The following is a 17,381-nucleotide window of genomic DNA, read 5'->3' on the forward strand; positions in this document are numbered from 1 at the left end:
ACCCTCTCTTCTTGGGAACAGGAAGGAATCCTTCCCTTCCTATGGGAAGAACAATTACCCGGTGCATGACAGGGGAAATGCTTTCTTCTGAAACACCTGGTGTTGTGTCTTGCAGCAGGACCGAATGCTTTAGCTCCACTAGAAGTTATGGGCTCGAGATGCTGGGATCAGTGGGTGAAACCTTACTGCCTGTGTTATGCAGGAGGTCAGACCAGATGACCATAAAGGTCTTAGCATCTATTAAATGAATCTAAAATAACTTAGCCTGCCATCTGATCGGAGCATATTAAAAGCCTATTAAAGTCTTATGGAAAATCTTTATTTAAGCTAGGTTTTTATTACAGGTGGTTTGTACATGGGTAAGATACAGTCGCTTGATTGCAAATAATGCTGGAGAGCCCCATTTGCAGGGGTCTTGGTCTGGATGGCTGGGAGGAAGTGATGCTGCCACTGAGGTGTCTGGGCCAATCCTCTTCTCATCTCTATGCTGCCTTTTCTTTGTCTCGTTTCTCCTCTTCTATTGCCAGGAGGCGCTCCCTCTCCTTGATCAGCTGCACTCCACAGTAGGTGACGAACCAGATGGACAAGGTGCTCAGGGGGAAACCTGCGAGCCAGAGGGACAGACAGTCAGCTTGACTTGGGCGCTAATGAAAAGGGTGAGGTTCTTCTCCAAAGCTAGTCTGAATGCAACTCAGCATCCTTGCTCGGTGCGGGGCAGGTCCTGAGAGGTGATAAACATGGGGAATCATGTCTGTGCATGATCCACAGCCCATGGCAATCCATGGCACTCTTTCCATCGACTTCCCTGGGCTTTGGATCTGACCCTATCTGCACTCATCCATTGGGGCGGAGTTCTCCAGGGGTGGGCCCAGATCTGCCAAAGTAGCACGGTCTTCTATAAACCATGAGGCCCTCCCAGCTTTGAATCCTGTGGAAATACTTTCTCAGCTCCCCAAGCTCAGACAGACTCCTTCGTCCCACTTAGGGCTTGTCTGCACGACTGCGTAAGTTGATGTAAGTTACGTCGCTCAGGGGTGTGAAAAAGCCACCCTCCCTGAGCACCGTAAGGTACATCAACTTAAAGCTCTGTTCACACCATGCTATGTTGGTGGGACACGCTCCCTGCCAACATCGCTTCTGCCTCTCGTTGAGGTGGAGAGTAATTATGCCGACGGGAGAGCTTCTAGTACAGGGCCATAATTCCACTGGGCATGGGTCTGGCAGCGTTAGAAGCCACAACTGTTTCCATAGCAGAGAAAGAGAGATCTAGGCCCTGTGCCTGTTAAAACAGGACCTCTCAATGAGTAATACGACTAGCTCCGACAATGAACTCAGCCATCAGAAACTTCTGATGTTCTGAACCCCCCAGGTCACACGTTATCCCCCTCCTGAGCCCCGGTCAGTCCCGTGGGGGAGCCTGGAAGGGGACGGGACACCACTCAGTCAGCTGCTTATAGCCCAGGCTGTTTCAACATGCTGCTGCCACCTCTCGGTGAGAAATACGCCGTCAGGGTAAGTTATTAGGGGTGGGAGAATGAATGGGATTTAATAACAGAAGGGATCCAATACAGGTGCCTAAGAAGCTGTTAGAAATACAAGGCTGGTGAGGAATCATAGAAGATCAGGGTTGGAAGGGACCTCAGGAGGTACCTAGTCCAACCCCCTGCTCAAAGCAGGACCAATCCCTAACTAAATCAAGAGAGCGTGTGTCTGCCAAATTCATGGGAATAGTAGCTGTAATGGAAGAAGGAGGAAGTGGGGAAATAAATCCCTGTTATTATTATTTATGTTGCAATAGCATTGACAGGTCTAAACCATGGTCAGAGCCGCAGTGTGCTAGGCCCTGTAGAAACATGGCAAGAAATGATGGTCCTTACCCCAAGAAGCATATACGCTAACGCTCCTCCTGTTAAATCAGGGTGCCAGACTGGGGGGGTCGTTGGTTTGAGTTTGGTATAATGACTCCTGTACGCAAAGGAAAAGGGCTTCTTCATCTGAGGGAGACCAGAAGGGCTTTACCTGTCAGGAGGATTCTCTTGGCAACCAGCAGTGTGAAGTCCAGGCTGTTGAGGGCAAGGACGTTGTAGAGGACAATGGCCCAGAAGTTTGCAGCCCCGAAGATCCCTCTAATCCGCCGAGACATCGGCTCTGACATGTTGGCCTGCCCGGTGAAACAGAGGGATAGGAGTGTAAGGGGAGAGCGCTGCCTGCTAAGGGGAGTGGGATTTTTCTTAGCTGTGCTCTCTGAGAGCCCGTCTTTCTATCTCAGGTTCCACGACTGTGGTATCCGAACACCAGGCCATCTTTAGCCTCAGAGCATCCCCGTGAGGTACAATCGTGCTATTACCCCCATTATACAGATGGGGAACTGAGGTGTGCAGAGACTAAGGCCTCACTCCCACTGAGTTCAGTGGGCCCAAGATCATACAGGGAATCTGTGGTAGAGCAGGGAATCGAACCCAGGTGCAAACAACCTGAACCAGCCTTCCTTTCTAGTCTTGTCGCTCCTCTCTCTGGCCCATTCGTTGTCTCCCTCCATTTGGCACTCAGGCTCCCAATTCTGCCAGGTGTTGAGCCGTGAAGTCTGTGGGAGCTGGGGGCACTCAGCACCTTCCAGGAGGGACTCCCGGGACTAGGGCTGCTAACCCTCCAGGATCGGCCTGGAGTCTCCAGGAATTAAAGATTAACCTTGAATTAAAGATGATGTCATGTGAGTCAATCTCCAGGAATATGCCCAACCAAAATTGGCAGCCCTACTTGGGACTGGGCCAGCTGCCCACAAAGATCTGCTCTGTGTAAAGTGCCCATAGCAGAGTGAGGATCCCCCTCGCTAATGGACGGTAGCGTGGGGCAACCAGGCTAATGCGTGAGCTGAGCCAGCCCGAGGCCACCACCTTCCATTCTGCGAGCACCAGCCTGCAATGGCGTTTGGTGCTCCGGACGGGATGGAGCCAGGATGGAGCTGGGGCAGCCGAGTCTGGCCAAGAGAGCAGAGACCCTAAGTAAATTTCATTGTGCTTCATGCTGGCTCGTGCCCATGGCTGACGTGGTCACTCTCATTTTCCTTACGCCCTTCCCCCTGCCTCACGGCTGCCTTTGCCCCTCTCTCCTTCCTCTCCTGTGGCTGCCTGGGCCGTGGAGCTCTCTCCACCTCTCATAGCCACCTTGCCAAGCAAACCCTCCCCATTTCAGTGACCCCCACACCTGTCCTAGCCTGGATTATACCCCTGGGTCGTGTCCTGAGTTAGACTGTAGGCTTATCAGGACAGGGAGGCTGATGGGAGGGGAAGAATTCAGCATCTCCCGTCATCAGGCAGGCAGACAGTCCAGGTTCTCTCCATACTATAGCTACGTTGTTCTGCGATTCCTTCGGTGGGACAGGGCTGCTTTGCCACCATCTCTCCTGGTCTCCAGAGAGGGAGCCTGGCCTGCAGAGGGGGGCATGGCTGGGATGTTGCTACATGTGGCTGATCTCCAGTTGCTGGAATGGTTTCCTGGGGCCATGGGCAGTCATGTGTAGAATGCAACAGCGTTTAGGCTCCGTTCGCAGCCACGGATCCCAGGACTGGGGGAGCACAAGGATGTGTTAAAACTTTTCCTCCGGTCCTGCACTGAGTCCCACTCAGGTAGACAAGGGAATGACCCAATGTTTGCAAAGTGCGTACTAGATGATGGGAGGGATTTTTTGCCTCTCCTGTGCACCTTAGTAATAGGAGGCTGCTTTGAGGCACGCTGCTATGGGCACGATCCTTTGCCATGATTGTTATTAGCACTGGCTGGAAGCTGTTAAGATTTAGAAAAACCTAAAGCCCCATGACAATAGCAGAATGTGATAGTCACTTGCACATAATCATCAGTGCCGCTGCTGTGACTGGAGACGGGAAGTGGTTTTTACAGCAATCTTCAAAGAGAACTAGAAATCCCAGGACCCTTGGAGCTGAGAAGTATGGTGCTTTGGGCATTAAGATTTCTCTGGCTTTGTGGGTTATAATCTGGGTACAAGTTCAATTTGAAGAAGCAAGGGGATGGTTAGCTCTGAAGTGTTTCTTTGAAGCGCGTTGGTGTCAGGGCCAATGGTTTAGGTTTGGTAAAAACAACAGAAATGTTTCCGTGATGTGATTTCTTGCATCTTTCCCAGCAGCACCCTCCTACTGGCCACTAGCTCCCAGATTTAGATGGGGGTCACTGGTCTTTAGAACGGAGCAAAAAATGGCATTTCAGACCTGCAGGAAATTCCAATATTTCGATGTTTGTTTTCATCCCAGATCGGGATAAAAAGTTGAAATGTCAAAAAAAAAAAAAAGTGCAGAATGAAAAAGGGTTCTGGAAAAATTCCATGCGGACACATTCAATGTTTTGTTTCTGCTGGGCATTAACTTTACTTCCACCTGAGTCGCTGTGGGTGCTTCAGGGGTTGTAGTTCTGGGTCCCTCGACGCCCTCTCCATTTTCCCCTAGGGGAAGCTCCAGTTCTGTGGCTGGAATAACTCTCCCCTGAAGCACCGCAGCAGCTCAGGTGGGCTTTGGATCAGGCTCTGGGGGGAGGGAATTTGGATTTTGTCTGTGCATGTGGCTGCTCATGAAGGTGAAGGACTTGGAGCACGAAGGCTGCTCCTTGTTGGTAATCCCAGCAGAAAGGCCATGGACTCTATGGCCATGGACTGAGCTGCCCTCCCTGCCCTAGCGGTGATCCCTTCAGCTCTACCAGCCTTTCAAAACCAAAATGAGGGTGATCTGAAGTACCCAAAGGGCTTTCGGTGGGAGGGATGGGGCTGTCACCCCTTCCCAGCCAAAGATGGGGAATGTTCCTGTGTTGCGGTATATAGACCCTACGAGAGAACGGACACTAAGGCTACGTCTACATAGCTCATGGCAGCAAGACACCTAGCCCGGGACGACAGCCTCAGGCTGGCTCTACTGCGCGAAAATCAGCTGTGTAGACATTGTGGCTTGGGCTCTGAAGCCTAAGGAGGGGGTGGGTGTCAGACTCTGAGCTCTAGACTGAGAGACAGCATTTACACAGCTGTTTTTAGCACGGTAGCGCGAGCCTGAGTCTGTTGACCCCCACGATGGGATGCTCATGTAGACATACCATAAAGGGTTAAAAAAGGGAGTGGTCACCTCCCCAGCTGCACCTATGGATCAGCTACAGACAGGGGGGATCAAAGGCTGCAGCCCAGCCAGAACAGGGGGCTGGAGATCCAGAAAGCCCCAGGGTAGGGGCTCCATGGGGTCAGACAGGAGGAAGCTGCCCAGGAAAACCAGTTCTCTGCCAGAAGGGATTTGAAAAGATTATCAGGCAGGAGCAACCGTCAAGGCCATGAGGTAGGAAGCAGCCCAGGGAAGCAGTAGAAGATTTATGTAAACAAGTCCCGGACTGCATCACCCAGGGTCCTTGGGCTGGGACCTAGAGGAGAGGGCAGCCCTGGGTCCTCCTCCTAGCCCCACACAGAGTAGAGACTGCTGAGAACCCTGACCAGGGATGGCAACAATAACAGGAATTCTCAACTTTGCCTTTGTGTTCCTGCTTTAACTTACTTCATTCCTGCCCTGTTGAAGAAAGAAGGGAAGACACCAGTAAAGGGGGCAGCCCCCAAAAGAGGGGATAAGAAGAGAGGCCCCAGGCCGAAAGCCCAAACTCCTGGGACTACTGAGAGAAGGTCCATTAAAGAGACGGGAAGGACTTTGGGTGGGGCCAGACTCCTTTCAGTCCTGAAATGGGAGAGACGCAAGTAACCCAGCCGGAGAACTGGGGTTACAGACGCAGTCTGCTGGATATAGGTTCCATCCCTGAACAAACTAAGGGAAACCGAGGCAGGGACGACAGCAGTACCGTGGCAGACTGCCAGGGAGTGCGGCAGTGTTGCAGATCCTCAGTTACAGCTCCCCATTTGATCGGAAATCTAAAATGTTGTATGAAGCCAGCGTTTTGGGCCCCGGGTGTAAACTGGTACAGCTCCCCTGAAGTCACACGTGTTCTTATCCATCTGTCACCCCAAACCAGATGATCCAACCCACTTGACGGCAGGTTGCCATTGAGTTTCTTACCTCCAGGCTGCCAAAGGGCTCCATCTGGAAACACTTCTGCACCCAGAGCTCGAAGTTGAGTCCAAAGCAGTTGCAGACAGACCAGATGTAAACGATCTCGCAGGGGCCCAGCCACAGGGTGGTGACAGCGAAGGTGCAGATGGTGGCCCGAAGCTCCTTCACAACAGCATCGTGGTTCTCTCCAAGGTGATCGTACACATACCTAGGGGTCAATAGGATCAGTATTGTTTAGTGGAGATCTGCATTGTATTCCTGGTTCAGCTACTGGTCTGTTGGATGACCTTGGGCCATAGGCGCCGACACTGGGGGTGCTCCGGGGTTGGAGCCCCCAAGGGGGAAAAATAGTGGCTGCTCAGCACCCACCAGCCACAGCTGTCTGGCGGCCCAGGGAGGGGCTTGGGGAAGGGTGGAGAGCAGCAAGCAGCTGGTGGGCAGGGACCTTGGGGAGGAGGCAGAGTGGGGGCAGGCAGTGGCGGAATGAGGGTGGGGCCTTGGGGGCCGAGGCGGAGTGGGAGTGGGGGCTTGGGGCAGAGCAAGGGGGGGTGGATCACTGGTGGGGAAAACTTAAACTTGGTGCTTTTGCCTTGGGCAAGTCTTGTCACCCCTCTGTGCCTCAGTTTCCCCATCTGTAAAATGGGGGTGGTGGTCCTGGCCCTCCTTTGTGCTTTGGGAGCCAGGGATGGAAAGTGCTGTGTAAGAGCTCATTGTTGTTGTTTTCACTCCAGCCCCTGGGCTAGAGCAGCAGCTCTGCAGCTTGAACAGAGAATTCCTCCCTGCGTTACTCTATGGAGAGCGTTGGCTTCCAACCAAGTTACTCCAGGACTGTCTTCTGCAGGCATTTTGTCTCCTGGGGATTGTACGGGAGGAGGAAGAATTTGTAGGGGTGCCCTGGCAATGAAAGAGTTACATCTGCTGGGGAGTAAATGGTGGGGAGCTGGGGGTGGCTGCCGTCTGGCACTGCGAGGGTTACACCCTGCTGTGGGGCAACTGGGAGGAGAGCCAGTAGGGAATCACTAAGTCTTTTCATGGGGGTTTGCCCTGGGGATGGGATTCTGCAGCAGGAGGGGCCGGGGCAGTGTTACTTGGGGGGCTGACAGGACGGTGTCTGGGAAACCTCTAGCAATGAGTATGTATCGTATCACCGTAGTACAAGCCACTACAAAGCCCCTCTCGCTCTTCTCTCGCAAGGATATGGGTTTTACGATATACAGTTATTGTGACACCTCTTCCTAGGGGAGGCCACGTGCTTGGTTTTTGACCAGAAAGGTGGGTTGAAAAGGGAACCTGATAGTGTCCAGTCAGATCTACTGACTGGACACACAAAGTCCAGTTAATGTGGGAGGGGGTGGTGGGGAGGTGCCGGGTCATTACCCACGCCAGCCCCTACTCAGCCGGGGCCGCCTCCTACCTGCATTGGGCGGCTGCAGTTCCCAGCCCCGGCTCTGCAGATGAATCCCTTCCAACCCCAGCAGGGGAGAGAGGGGAATAGCAACGAGCGACGGGGGACAGGGGAATAGGAGGAGATGTTTGCGGGGTCTTGGGGGGGACGAGGCGGGGCTGGGACGGGGCCTCAGGGGGACAATTCAGGGTGGGGAAGGTTCCGGCACTCCTGCTGGAGTGTCCAGTTTTTAAATATTACAAAGTTTGCAACCCTACCACCTCGCCATGTATGAACCATTTACCAGGCTCCCTGGTGCACAAACATTTAATCACAGACCACTGACACTCCTCGCACAGTCACTAGCGTGTTATTGTTACTGAAAACAGCTGAAAGGCTGAGGAAGACATGGATGCAGCATAAGCCTTGGGATATGGTCAGAATGAGGTAACCAGAGATTTGGGGTGGGGCTGGATTTGGTGGAGTGAGAGAGAATCAGATTGGAGGCGAGCCGGGATAGAATTGTTCAGCAAAAAGGTTTGCGACAAGTTCTGGGTGGTGGTTCGTGTTGGTTCTTATTGTCTCCAAACCAATTGGCTCAGCTCTTTTTTAAAAACTTTTTTAAAAACCAGTCTTTAAAAAGACTGCCTGGATCACAGCTTAGGGAGCTGATCAGCAAAGAGATGAGAACTGAGATGCTTTAGGATTCTCTGTGACCAGAGTGAATAATGCTTAACATCCTTCTGCCGTTGAGAGCCAGTTACATTGCTATTCAGGGAGTCAGTCAGACCATGGAAGAGAAGGCCCCAAACCCCAGTGGAGATGACAGACCTCCAAAGAAGACTTACTTGCATAGCCAGTCGTTAATCCCTCTGTCGAAGTGCCTAAAATACAGATAGGTGAAATGAGAGAAAAACGTTAACATGGGAAGCGTTAACAATTGCATTATATTACATCTTCATTCAAAGACATCTGCTCTCACTTGCACCCATTTTACACTGGTGTAATGCCATTGAACTTACTCCCGATTAACCAGTTTGTCTGCCAGGCGCAGAATACCAGTGTTAACTTTAACAGTCTCTGATGCAAATGTTTCACCGAAGCATCTGATTTTGCAGTTACTTCTCTGCAAACGCCACTGAAGTGAATGGGCCACACTGGGACCTGGGCGTAAGCAGATGCCTCTTCCAGAGCCATCTCTGGGCCACTGACTTCAGTGATATAAATAGTGATGTAAGCTACATTTTGAAGTGGGCCAGAAAAGGGGGGTAATTCTCCTTTCACACCACTGTAACACTATGAATAGTTGGGAACAATCCGACGTTATCCTGACGGATCCACCATTGAAGCCGGAGGTGGGAAAGGTTTCGTAGTTCACTGGCTGAATGTACCTCTCGGGGAAGGACAGTTTTCTGCTTTTCCTATTGTCTAGTTTTTAAAATGTCATAGGTAATGGGACTTCCACCTCTTCCCTTTGGAAGCTGTTCCACACGATAATACATCTCCTTGTCGGGAAGTTCTCTCTGATATTCAGCCTACATGTCCCTTCTCTTCTGTCCATCCCATTACTCCTGCTTACATCCCCCTGGACAGCACTCAATAATTTCTCTCCATCCTATGTGTTTACTGGTATCAGTAGGCAGGGGTAATGGGCCAGATCCTCAGCTTGTGTAAATCAGTCTAACTCCACAGACTTGAGCAGAGAAATGACTGTTGACACCAGCTGAGGATCTGGGCCTACGGCCACATCTATCTAACTAAAAGAAAAGGAGTATTTGTGGCACCTTAGAGACTAACCAATTTATTTGAGCATGAGCTTTCGTGAGCTACAGCTCACTTCATCGGATGCATACTGTAGCTCACGAAAGCTCATGCTCAAATAAATTGGTTAGTCTCTAAGGTGCCACAAGTCCTCCTTTTCTTTTTGCGAATACAGACTAACACGGCTGTTACTCTGAAATCTATCTAACAGGTAACATGTAGCATATGATCATTCTCCCTTCCTTTGCGACCTTAGCCAATGAGATCTTGGGATTATTTGACCAACTGGTTGCAAGGAGAGAGAAATGACAAAGCCATGTTCCTTCTCAGTATATTTCCTTTGGACTGACTGGATGAGTCTCCTGCTGCCTGGGTCCATTAACATTTTAGATGCACTCACGTTTCTGCAAAGACGTAGAGCATGGTGATGCATTTCGGGGGCTGCGGCGGGTCCAGGTGATCCAACCTAGCAATGGTGTTGATAATTCCAAACATCACAGCAGCTTTCACCCAGTCATACACCAAGTTAGAGTAGGCCAGGCCGGCTGTATGGTACATAGCAAAAAAAGGAGTAAAGAGAACTGCCCAGTGAGAGGCAGGCAAACAGTAGCATGATCTAATATTAACATGAGAGCTCTGCAGAAGACAGAAGTTCTGTTTAGCGAAGGATTTTGTGATTTTGAAATCTGGCTTTGTGCTTAATAAGAACAGACCCCCAGAGTTTTTGAAATTCTCTGGAAAGGAAAATTCAGAACAAAAACCATTTTGCGTCATTTGAAACGTGTTTCAAGACTGCCCTTTTTATTTTCTACTATGATACCCTACAAAATAAAAAAAATTGAAATGAAAAGTGGTTTCAAACCAAAAAGTTGAAATGTTTCGTTTGGAACATATCAAAATGGGACGTTTTCATAGTGTCAGAACTCCTCCCCCTCCCCCCCAGTTTTCTTCCAAACCAAAATTCCGGTGAAACTGACCCAATTTCACAAAGTCTTTTTATTTAGATGCACCTGCAAATTCTGACAGAATATGCATTTAACCCGCTCTAGTTAAGACAAGGTGGCTCTCTTTTCCTCTGGGGTCCAGACCTCATATAGAAGTAACTTGGATTGTGAGCTCTTTTGAGCAGGGATTGTCTTTTTGTTGTGAATTTGTATGGCACCTAGCACCACGGGGTCCTGGTCCGTGACTGCGGTTCCTAGTCACTGCAATAATACGTTAATAATAATAATTAATAATAGGCTTAGGACTCTGCTATTTCCTCTGAGCTAGCAGACCTGGTCTTTTCAACTCAAGCAGTAGAGGCTTGTGCTTTTATATCTAAAACTCCTGGATTTGGTTCCTGCATATGATCCATCGAGGAGAATGGTTATAATAGCACCTGCCAGCCATCTCAGCACCGGTATCAGCGGTTAACACAGGCATCACACTTTAAAACAAACCAAAGTTTGTTTTTATTCCATTCTCAAACCTTCCCGTAAGTTCAGAGGCTGAGCTTTGGCCACATTCTGGTCTCAGAAAGCACCATGGCAAGTGCACCTTCCACCAGAAATGTACCTCCAGGCTCAGCCAGGGGCAAGTTTTCTCTTTATCTGGTTGTTGCCCGTGGCGCTTGAGTCAAGGCTCTGCCTCCTGTGACACCTCAGCCTGTGTCCACACACCCACATAACAGGCCCGATTCTGCTCCCGGTCACATCAGTGCGGATCTGGAGCCACTCCACTGAAGTCCTCTGCGTTTTACCCTCTGGTGGCCTCGTGCTCAAGCTGGCGGGGCTGAGACCAGAATCTCAGACTCTGGCCCCGCGAATACAGAGTCACGATAAACAGTGGGGAAGCCGTTGTTGAACACGACAGTGGGATACTTTGACAGTGTCTCTTGTTGTCTTAGAACTTTGGCCCAGGCGCACCCTGGCCAAAACGTTCATACGTGGCCACTAATTCTGGGTTACCGGGTGCACCGTTCGAGACACCTTGGGGCTGATTTTCAGAGGTCCTGAGCTCCCACGTTTCTCACTGAGATCAATGGGAGCTGCTGGGTGCTCAGCACTTCTGCATACCAGGGCCTTTTTACTTTAGCTGCCTAAATAATGATTTAGCTGCCCAACTTCAAGCATCCACGGTTAACCATTTTGGCCTTGATTTATCTTCCCTTATTACATGACATTACTTAGGCACCTGAATAAAAATATTAGTTAACATTTCAGACTCGAGATGTTCCTAAACCTGCTAAAATCAGAGACGGCCAATAAGCAACTAAGGGCCAGGAATGAAAGGTGGTTCTCTGGGTCACCCACCTAAAGCCCAGTCCGAGAGCCGAGTCACGAACTTCACGTCCGCAGGAAGGGTCAAGATGTAGAAGAAGTGGAAAAACACATCCACAGCGACGATCGCTCCCAGGTGGAGAAAAGCATGGACGCGAATGTTCCACATCTCATTGTCTTTGCGTCTCAGCTCGCTGGTGCTTACCTGTTGGGAAGACGAGCATGGGAAGGGTTGAATTGAAAGGGACGCATTTGCTATGCTACCCAGAGAATGTGCTGAGAGTAAAACAGCCACCTTTGGCCATCTCTAGTAGAATTTCCCCAGCCTGCCTGAAGCCTTGTCTACACTGGGGTTTTGCCCCAGTTTGAGCCATCGGTGGCCGCTGTTGGTGCATCTGCACCAATGCAAATGCCGAGTTTCCACAGGGTAACCTGCTAAAAGTTGATACTAATGCAGTTTAACCCCACTGTCAAGCAGTCCATTGATGCAAAATAGCAGTTTTGCCTGTCTGCATTGGCAATGGGTGCGGCTGAGCTCTGACGACTATGGCGAGGGCAAATCCAAGCACAGAGGGAATGACTCCTTTTGGACAGAGCGGGTCATTTGTAGGCTACGGCCTTGCTGGTGTGTGAGAAACAGCAACAGAGCTGCTGATACGCTCTTCTGGGCAGGGACTGCGTCGTTCAGTTCTGACGAGGGCAGTGCACTCCCATGGCACAAACACAACGAAATGGAAACAATACATCATTCACTGTAAGGACGGTCTTGAGTTTTTTATTTCGTCAGTGATCTGGAAAAAGGGGATGAACTGGTGATCTCGAGGGAAATGCCACAACACGGAGAACTATTTGAGGGGGACTAAGTGCTTAAAGGGATTGGTTAAAGCTTAACCTCAGACCTAGATTGTGGAAGACTCTCTGCATGGGTAGGAATGAGGCAAGGGACACACACAGCCCTGCATGCCCATTGCAAGGGCCAGTCACAGTAATGATTCTTACACTCAAAAGAGCATGGTGACAAGGCAGGAAATATACTGAGAAGGAACATGGCTTTGTCATTTCTCTCTCCTTGCAACCAGTTGGTCAAATAATCCCAAGATCTTATTGGCTAAGGTTGCAAAGGAAGGGAGAATGATCATATGCTACATGTTACCTGTTAGATAGATTTCAGAGTAACAGCCGTGTTAGTCTGTATTCGCAAAAAGAAAAGGAGGACTTGTGGCACCTTAGAGACTAACCAATTTATTTGAGCATGAGCTCAAGGCAAGGCAGCAGGGAGAAAGCAGCCTCCGAGCTCCCCTACATGTGCTCCCTACACAGGCTAGCTGGTTGGGCATGACAGTGCAGGGGGTACACAGTGGTCTGTGTGCAAGAAAACAGCGAGGAGTCTGGTGGCACCTTAAAGACTAACACATTTATTTGAGCATAAGCTTTCGTGGGCAAAGACCCCACTTCTTCAGATGCATGGAGTGAAAATTACAGATGCAGGCATAAATATACTGGCACATGAAGAGAAGGGAGTTACCTTACAAGTGGAGAACCAGTGTTGACAGGGTCAATTCAATCAGGGTGGATATGGTCTACTCCCAATAATTGTTGAGGAGGTGTCAATTCCAGGAGAGGGAAAGTTGCTTTTGTAGTGAGCCAGCAACTTCCAGTCCCTGTTCAAGCCCAAATTAATGGTGTTAAGTTTGCAAATGAATTGTAGCTCTGCAGTTCCTCTTTGAAGTCTGTTTTTGAAGTTTTTTGGTTGCAGGATGGCTACTTTTAAATCTGTTATAGAATGTCCAGGGAGAGTGAAGTGTTCTCCCTCTGGCTTTTGTATGTTACCATTCCTGATGTCCGATTTGTGTCCATTTATTCTTTTACGTAGGGACTGTCCGGTTTGGCCAATGTACATGGCAGAGGGGCATTGCTGGCACATGATGGCGTATATCACATTAGTAGATGTGCAGGTGAATGAGCCACTGATGGTGTGGCTGATATGGTTGGGTCCTATGATGGTGTCGCTAGAGTAGACATGGGGACAGAGTAGGCAATGGGGTTTATTACAGGGATAGGTTCCTGGGTTAGTGGTTCTGTTGTGTGGTGTGTGGTTGCTGGTGAGTATTTGCTTCAGGTTGGGGGGCTGTCTGTAAGCGAGGACTGGCCTGTCTCCCAAGGTCTGGGAGAGTGAGGGATTGTTTTCCAGAATAGGTTGTAGATCGTTGATGATGTGCTGGAGAGATTTGAGCTGGCAGCCGTACGTGATGGCCAGTGGTGTTGTGTTATTTTCCTTGTTGGGCCTGTCCTGTAGTAGGTAACTTCTGGGTACCCGTCTCGCTCTGTCAATCTGTTTCCTCACTTCCCCAGGTGGGTACTATAGTTTTAAGAATGCTTGATAAAGCTGCAGAGCTACAATTCATTTGCAAATTTAACACCATTAATTTGGGCTTGAATAGGGACTGGGAGTGGCTGGCTCCCTACAAAAGCAACTTTCCCTCCTCCTCATCAGTTATTGGGAGTGGACCACATCCACCCTGACTGAATTGGCCGTGTCACCACTGGTTCTCCACTTGTAAGTTAACTCCCTTCTCTTCACGTGCCAGTATATTTATGCCTGTGTCTGTAATTTTCACTCCATGCATCTGAAGAAGTGGGGTTTTCTACCCACGAAAGCTTATGCCCAAATAAATCTGTTAGTCTTTAAGATGCCACCGGACTCCTCGTTGTTTTTGTGGATACAGACTAACACAGCTACCCCTCTGATACTTCTGTACCCCAAGCTGCTCTGGCAAGCACAGTCCTGGCTGGTCCTCCTGCTGGGACAGGGTGACTTCACTCTGACCCTCTGCTTCAGTGGGCTTTTTAGAATGGCCATTGCACCATGTGCATGTTCCCTGACAGCAGTTTCACTGTCGTGCAGCGAGTGTTGTAATAAAGGAAGGGAAGGGCTGGAAGCCCCGTCAGCACACTGGACAAGGCCCTCCGGAATCCAGAGCAGGGGAGAATCCTGCATCAGTTGGGGCTGCTCTTTCCCCTCTCTGATTTCGGGGGCTCACTGGTGTGCTCTGCAGTAACAGTCGGTGCTATTCCTCCCAGTCCCTGCAGCCTCCCTTGAATATTGGAATATAATAATGATCATGACAAGTGTTTAGGATTATGCCTTGGCCCTCAGCAGCTCCGTAAAATTGCTGCTGAATAAGAAATCTGCTTATATTCACTACGATTTCTTCATTCCCCATGGGGCAGGAGTTCTCGGAAAGCACTTTGGCGGCAGCTGTAATAGCCCAATCGACAGAAACAGATGATTTCCAAGGATTAAAGCATTGGCCAGCATCGCTTGAGTATGTTACTCTCACTCTGCCTTTGATATCGGCCTGCAAGCAGCCAGGCTGTCAGGAAATGAAGAGGCTTCCAAGCATAGGACCTGAGAAGGCACTGGAGTTTAATCCGGCGGGGATCAGCTGTTACTGGCTGGTTATCCCAGGCAGCTGTCATTTCTCCCCTCTAACAACGGGTTCTGGGACATTGAGGTCTAAGAGGAAACATCTGTGACGCAATACAAGGGGCTTCAGCGAATCACAAGGGCCTCTGCTTATCTCTGTTTCCAAAGCCATCCCTACGCAGTGTCGCGGGCTGGGCGTTGGGCTGGATGGAACTCCTGACTCAGCGTTCCCATGGATACCGCACGCAACATCCTTCCAGGTGATTCATCCCACTGCGGGATGAAGGTCAGCTGCCTTCTATTTGCGCTCAGGGACAGTGCAGAGCCTAGCTGAGAGGAAGGCTGGTGCAGCGGTTAGGACTCCAGTGTAGGAGGTAGCAGACTGGGGTTGAGTCCCTGAGCCACCACAAACTTCCAGTCTGACCTTGGACAACTCACTTAGCCGCTCTGTGCCTCAGTTTCCCCCTCCGTACAATGGGAATAGTAGCCCTGCCCTGCCTCTCAGGGGTGCTGTGACAGCGCATTAAAGAGTGTGAGGCCAGCAGAGGTCATGTTAACTGTGGCCATATAAGCCCTTTCAATAGATTATCAGCGTGGAGATGGTACCAGTGCCAGTGACTGACAAAGACCCTGTTTTCACTTGCTTTGGGCTGAAATTTGCCACACAGGGCGTCGGCCTCAGGCTGAGTGACTTCCGGAAAGTGTCGGCTCACATGGCTCAGCAGTTTCTCAAAATGAGGCTGGGGGGGATTGGAAGTACGTCGTTTTACCCGGGGTTAAAAAATTTCTGGCGATCTTTCATTTGAGAAGCTCTAGCGCCCCCCAGCTTTGGAGCAGGCTCTAGAAATTTGACAGGAGCATGGCCTTTGCCTCAGGAAGGTGCTCCGGGCTGGGGCCGTGGGGTTTAGAGTGCGGGAGGAGGATCAGGACTGGGGCGGGGGGGGTTGGGGTGCGGGAGGGGGTGAGGGCTCCGACTGGGGGTGTGGGCTCTGGGGTGGGGCCGGGGATGAGGGGTTTGGGGTACAGGAGGGGGCTCTGGGCTGGGGCCGAGGGGTTTGGAGTGCAGGAGGGGGCTCCAGACTGGAGTTTGGGTGTGGGAGGAGGCTCAGGACTGGGGCAGGGGGTTGGGGTGTGGAATAGGGTGCAGGATGCAGGCTCTGGGAGGGAGTTTTGGTGTGGGAGGTATCTCAGGGCTGGGGTAGGGGGCTGTGGCGGCGGGAGAGGGTTTGGGGTGCAGGCTCCGGGCAGCACTGGCCTCAGGGGGCTCCTGGGAAGTGGCCGGCATGTCTGTCTGGCTCCTAGGCAGAGGTGCGACCAGGCGGCTCTGTTCCCAGCCAAAGGAAGCTGCGGAGCTGGCGCTTGGGGCGGGGGGCCGTGCACAGAGCACAGAGCCCCCGTGGTCACCCCTATGCTTAGCAGCCAGAGGGAGGTGCCAGCTGCTTCCCAGGAGCCACATGGAGCTGGGCAGGCACTCTGCCTGCCCCACTGTGGGCGGTCAACCAGACTTTTAACAGCTTAAAGGCCTGGGATAGGAGATGGGCAACGGCTTAACCCCAGGCTGCCTCTGAGAACCTGACAGGGAGACAAAGGAAGACTGCAAGCCCTGGAGATTAAGGGCTGATGGACTGAGCTAATTTGAGATGGATAGAGGGAGACCGGTTAGCAGAAAGCTGGGACCTCTAGAGACTGCCACAACAACAGTTGACACTGAGGCAGGGGTAGAATCCAATTCTCCAGGGTGGTATTCAACTGGATAGAATTTCCTGGGCAGGGTCTGGTGGGCAAGTGATCATGTAATTAAAGATTGACTCATTACAGATACATACAAAGGTATTTGGTATTTTCTAGCTTTTCAGTACTTGACTTTGCAACCTTAACCTTAGTTTAGGTGTTTTGTATGCAATTTTCTAAGCTGTTGAACAAGCAAACTGACCTGTCCCTGTATGCCTCTTCTCCTATCTTCCTCCCATCCAGGCTCCTATCCATCCCCGGTGCCTCCTGCCCTCTCCCCCTCTGCTCCTAACTGTCCCTCCTCCTCCACTTTTACTCCTAGCTGCTCCCTCCCCCTCTGTACCTGTTCTACTTCCCCTCTCCCACCGAGCTCCTGCCCACTTCCCTCTCTGCACCTATTCAACCCCCCATCCCCTGGTTCCGTCCCTCTCTCCATTGGTGTCCACCCACTGCTTCCCATCCAAGCAGCTGCTCCCCTCTTCTGCTCCTATCCAATCCCCCCAACCCTGGCTCCTGCCCCTTTTCCCTTCTATCCATCTCCCCACCGTGGTTCCTGCTACGGTTGCCAGGCATCTGGTTTTCAGCCGGCACGCCCGGTCAAAAAGGCACGGTACAGACACGTAGTAAAGCACAATCCTACCACTGCTGCAGGTGTAGTAGTGATAACACCCATGGGAAATTAAAATTCCCTGGTCTACACCCATCCTTACCCTGCCAGCTCTTTGGGGGAAGGAACCGAGTCTTTCTTTGATTTTTCTGATGCACCCATCCCATCT

At 50.9% G+C, this 17,381-nt stretch overlaps 1 protein-coding gene across 1 annotated transcript in view; it reads right to left on the reverse strand.

The window, feature by feature from the left end:
- Positions 1 to 355: 355 nt before the first annotated feature.
- HHATL (hedgehog acyltransferase like) overlaps positions 356 to 17,381 on the reverse strand; it is a 36,952-nt gene continuing 19,926 nt past the window's right edge. The window contains exons 7-12 of the mRNA XM_084618933.1: positions 11,481 to 11,652; positions 9,587 to 9,731; positions 8,274 to 8,309; positions 6,048 to 6,249; positions 2,020 to 2,161; positions 356 to 604 (exon numbers count right to left, since the gene is read on the reverse strand). Coding sequence (XP_084475059.1) covers positions 483 to 604; positions 2,020 to 2,161; positions 6,048 to 6,249; positions 8,274 to 8,309; positions 9,587 to 9,731; positions 11,481 to 11,652 — 819 coding nt within the window. The 3' untranslated portion in view covers positions 356 to 482. The remainder of the gene's footprint in view (positions 605 to 2,019; positions 2,162 to 6,047; positions 6,250 to 8,273; positions 8,310 to 9,586; positions 9,732 to 11,480; positions 11,653 to 17,381) is intronic.

This window comes from Lepidochelys olivacea (assembly GCF_965140295.1).
Source record: "Lepidochelys olivacea isolate rLepOli2 genome assembly, chromosome: 2".
NCBI classification, from domain to species: domain Eukaryota; kingdom Metazoa; phylum Chordata; order Testudines; family Cheloniidae; genus Lepidochelys; species Lepidochelys olivacea.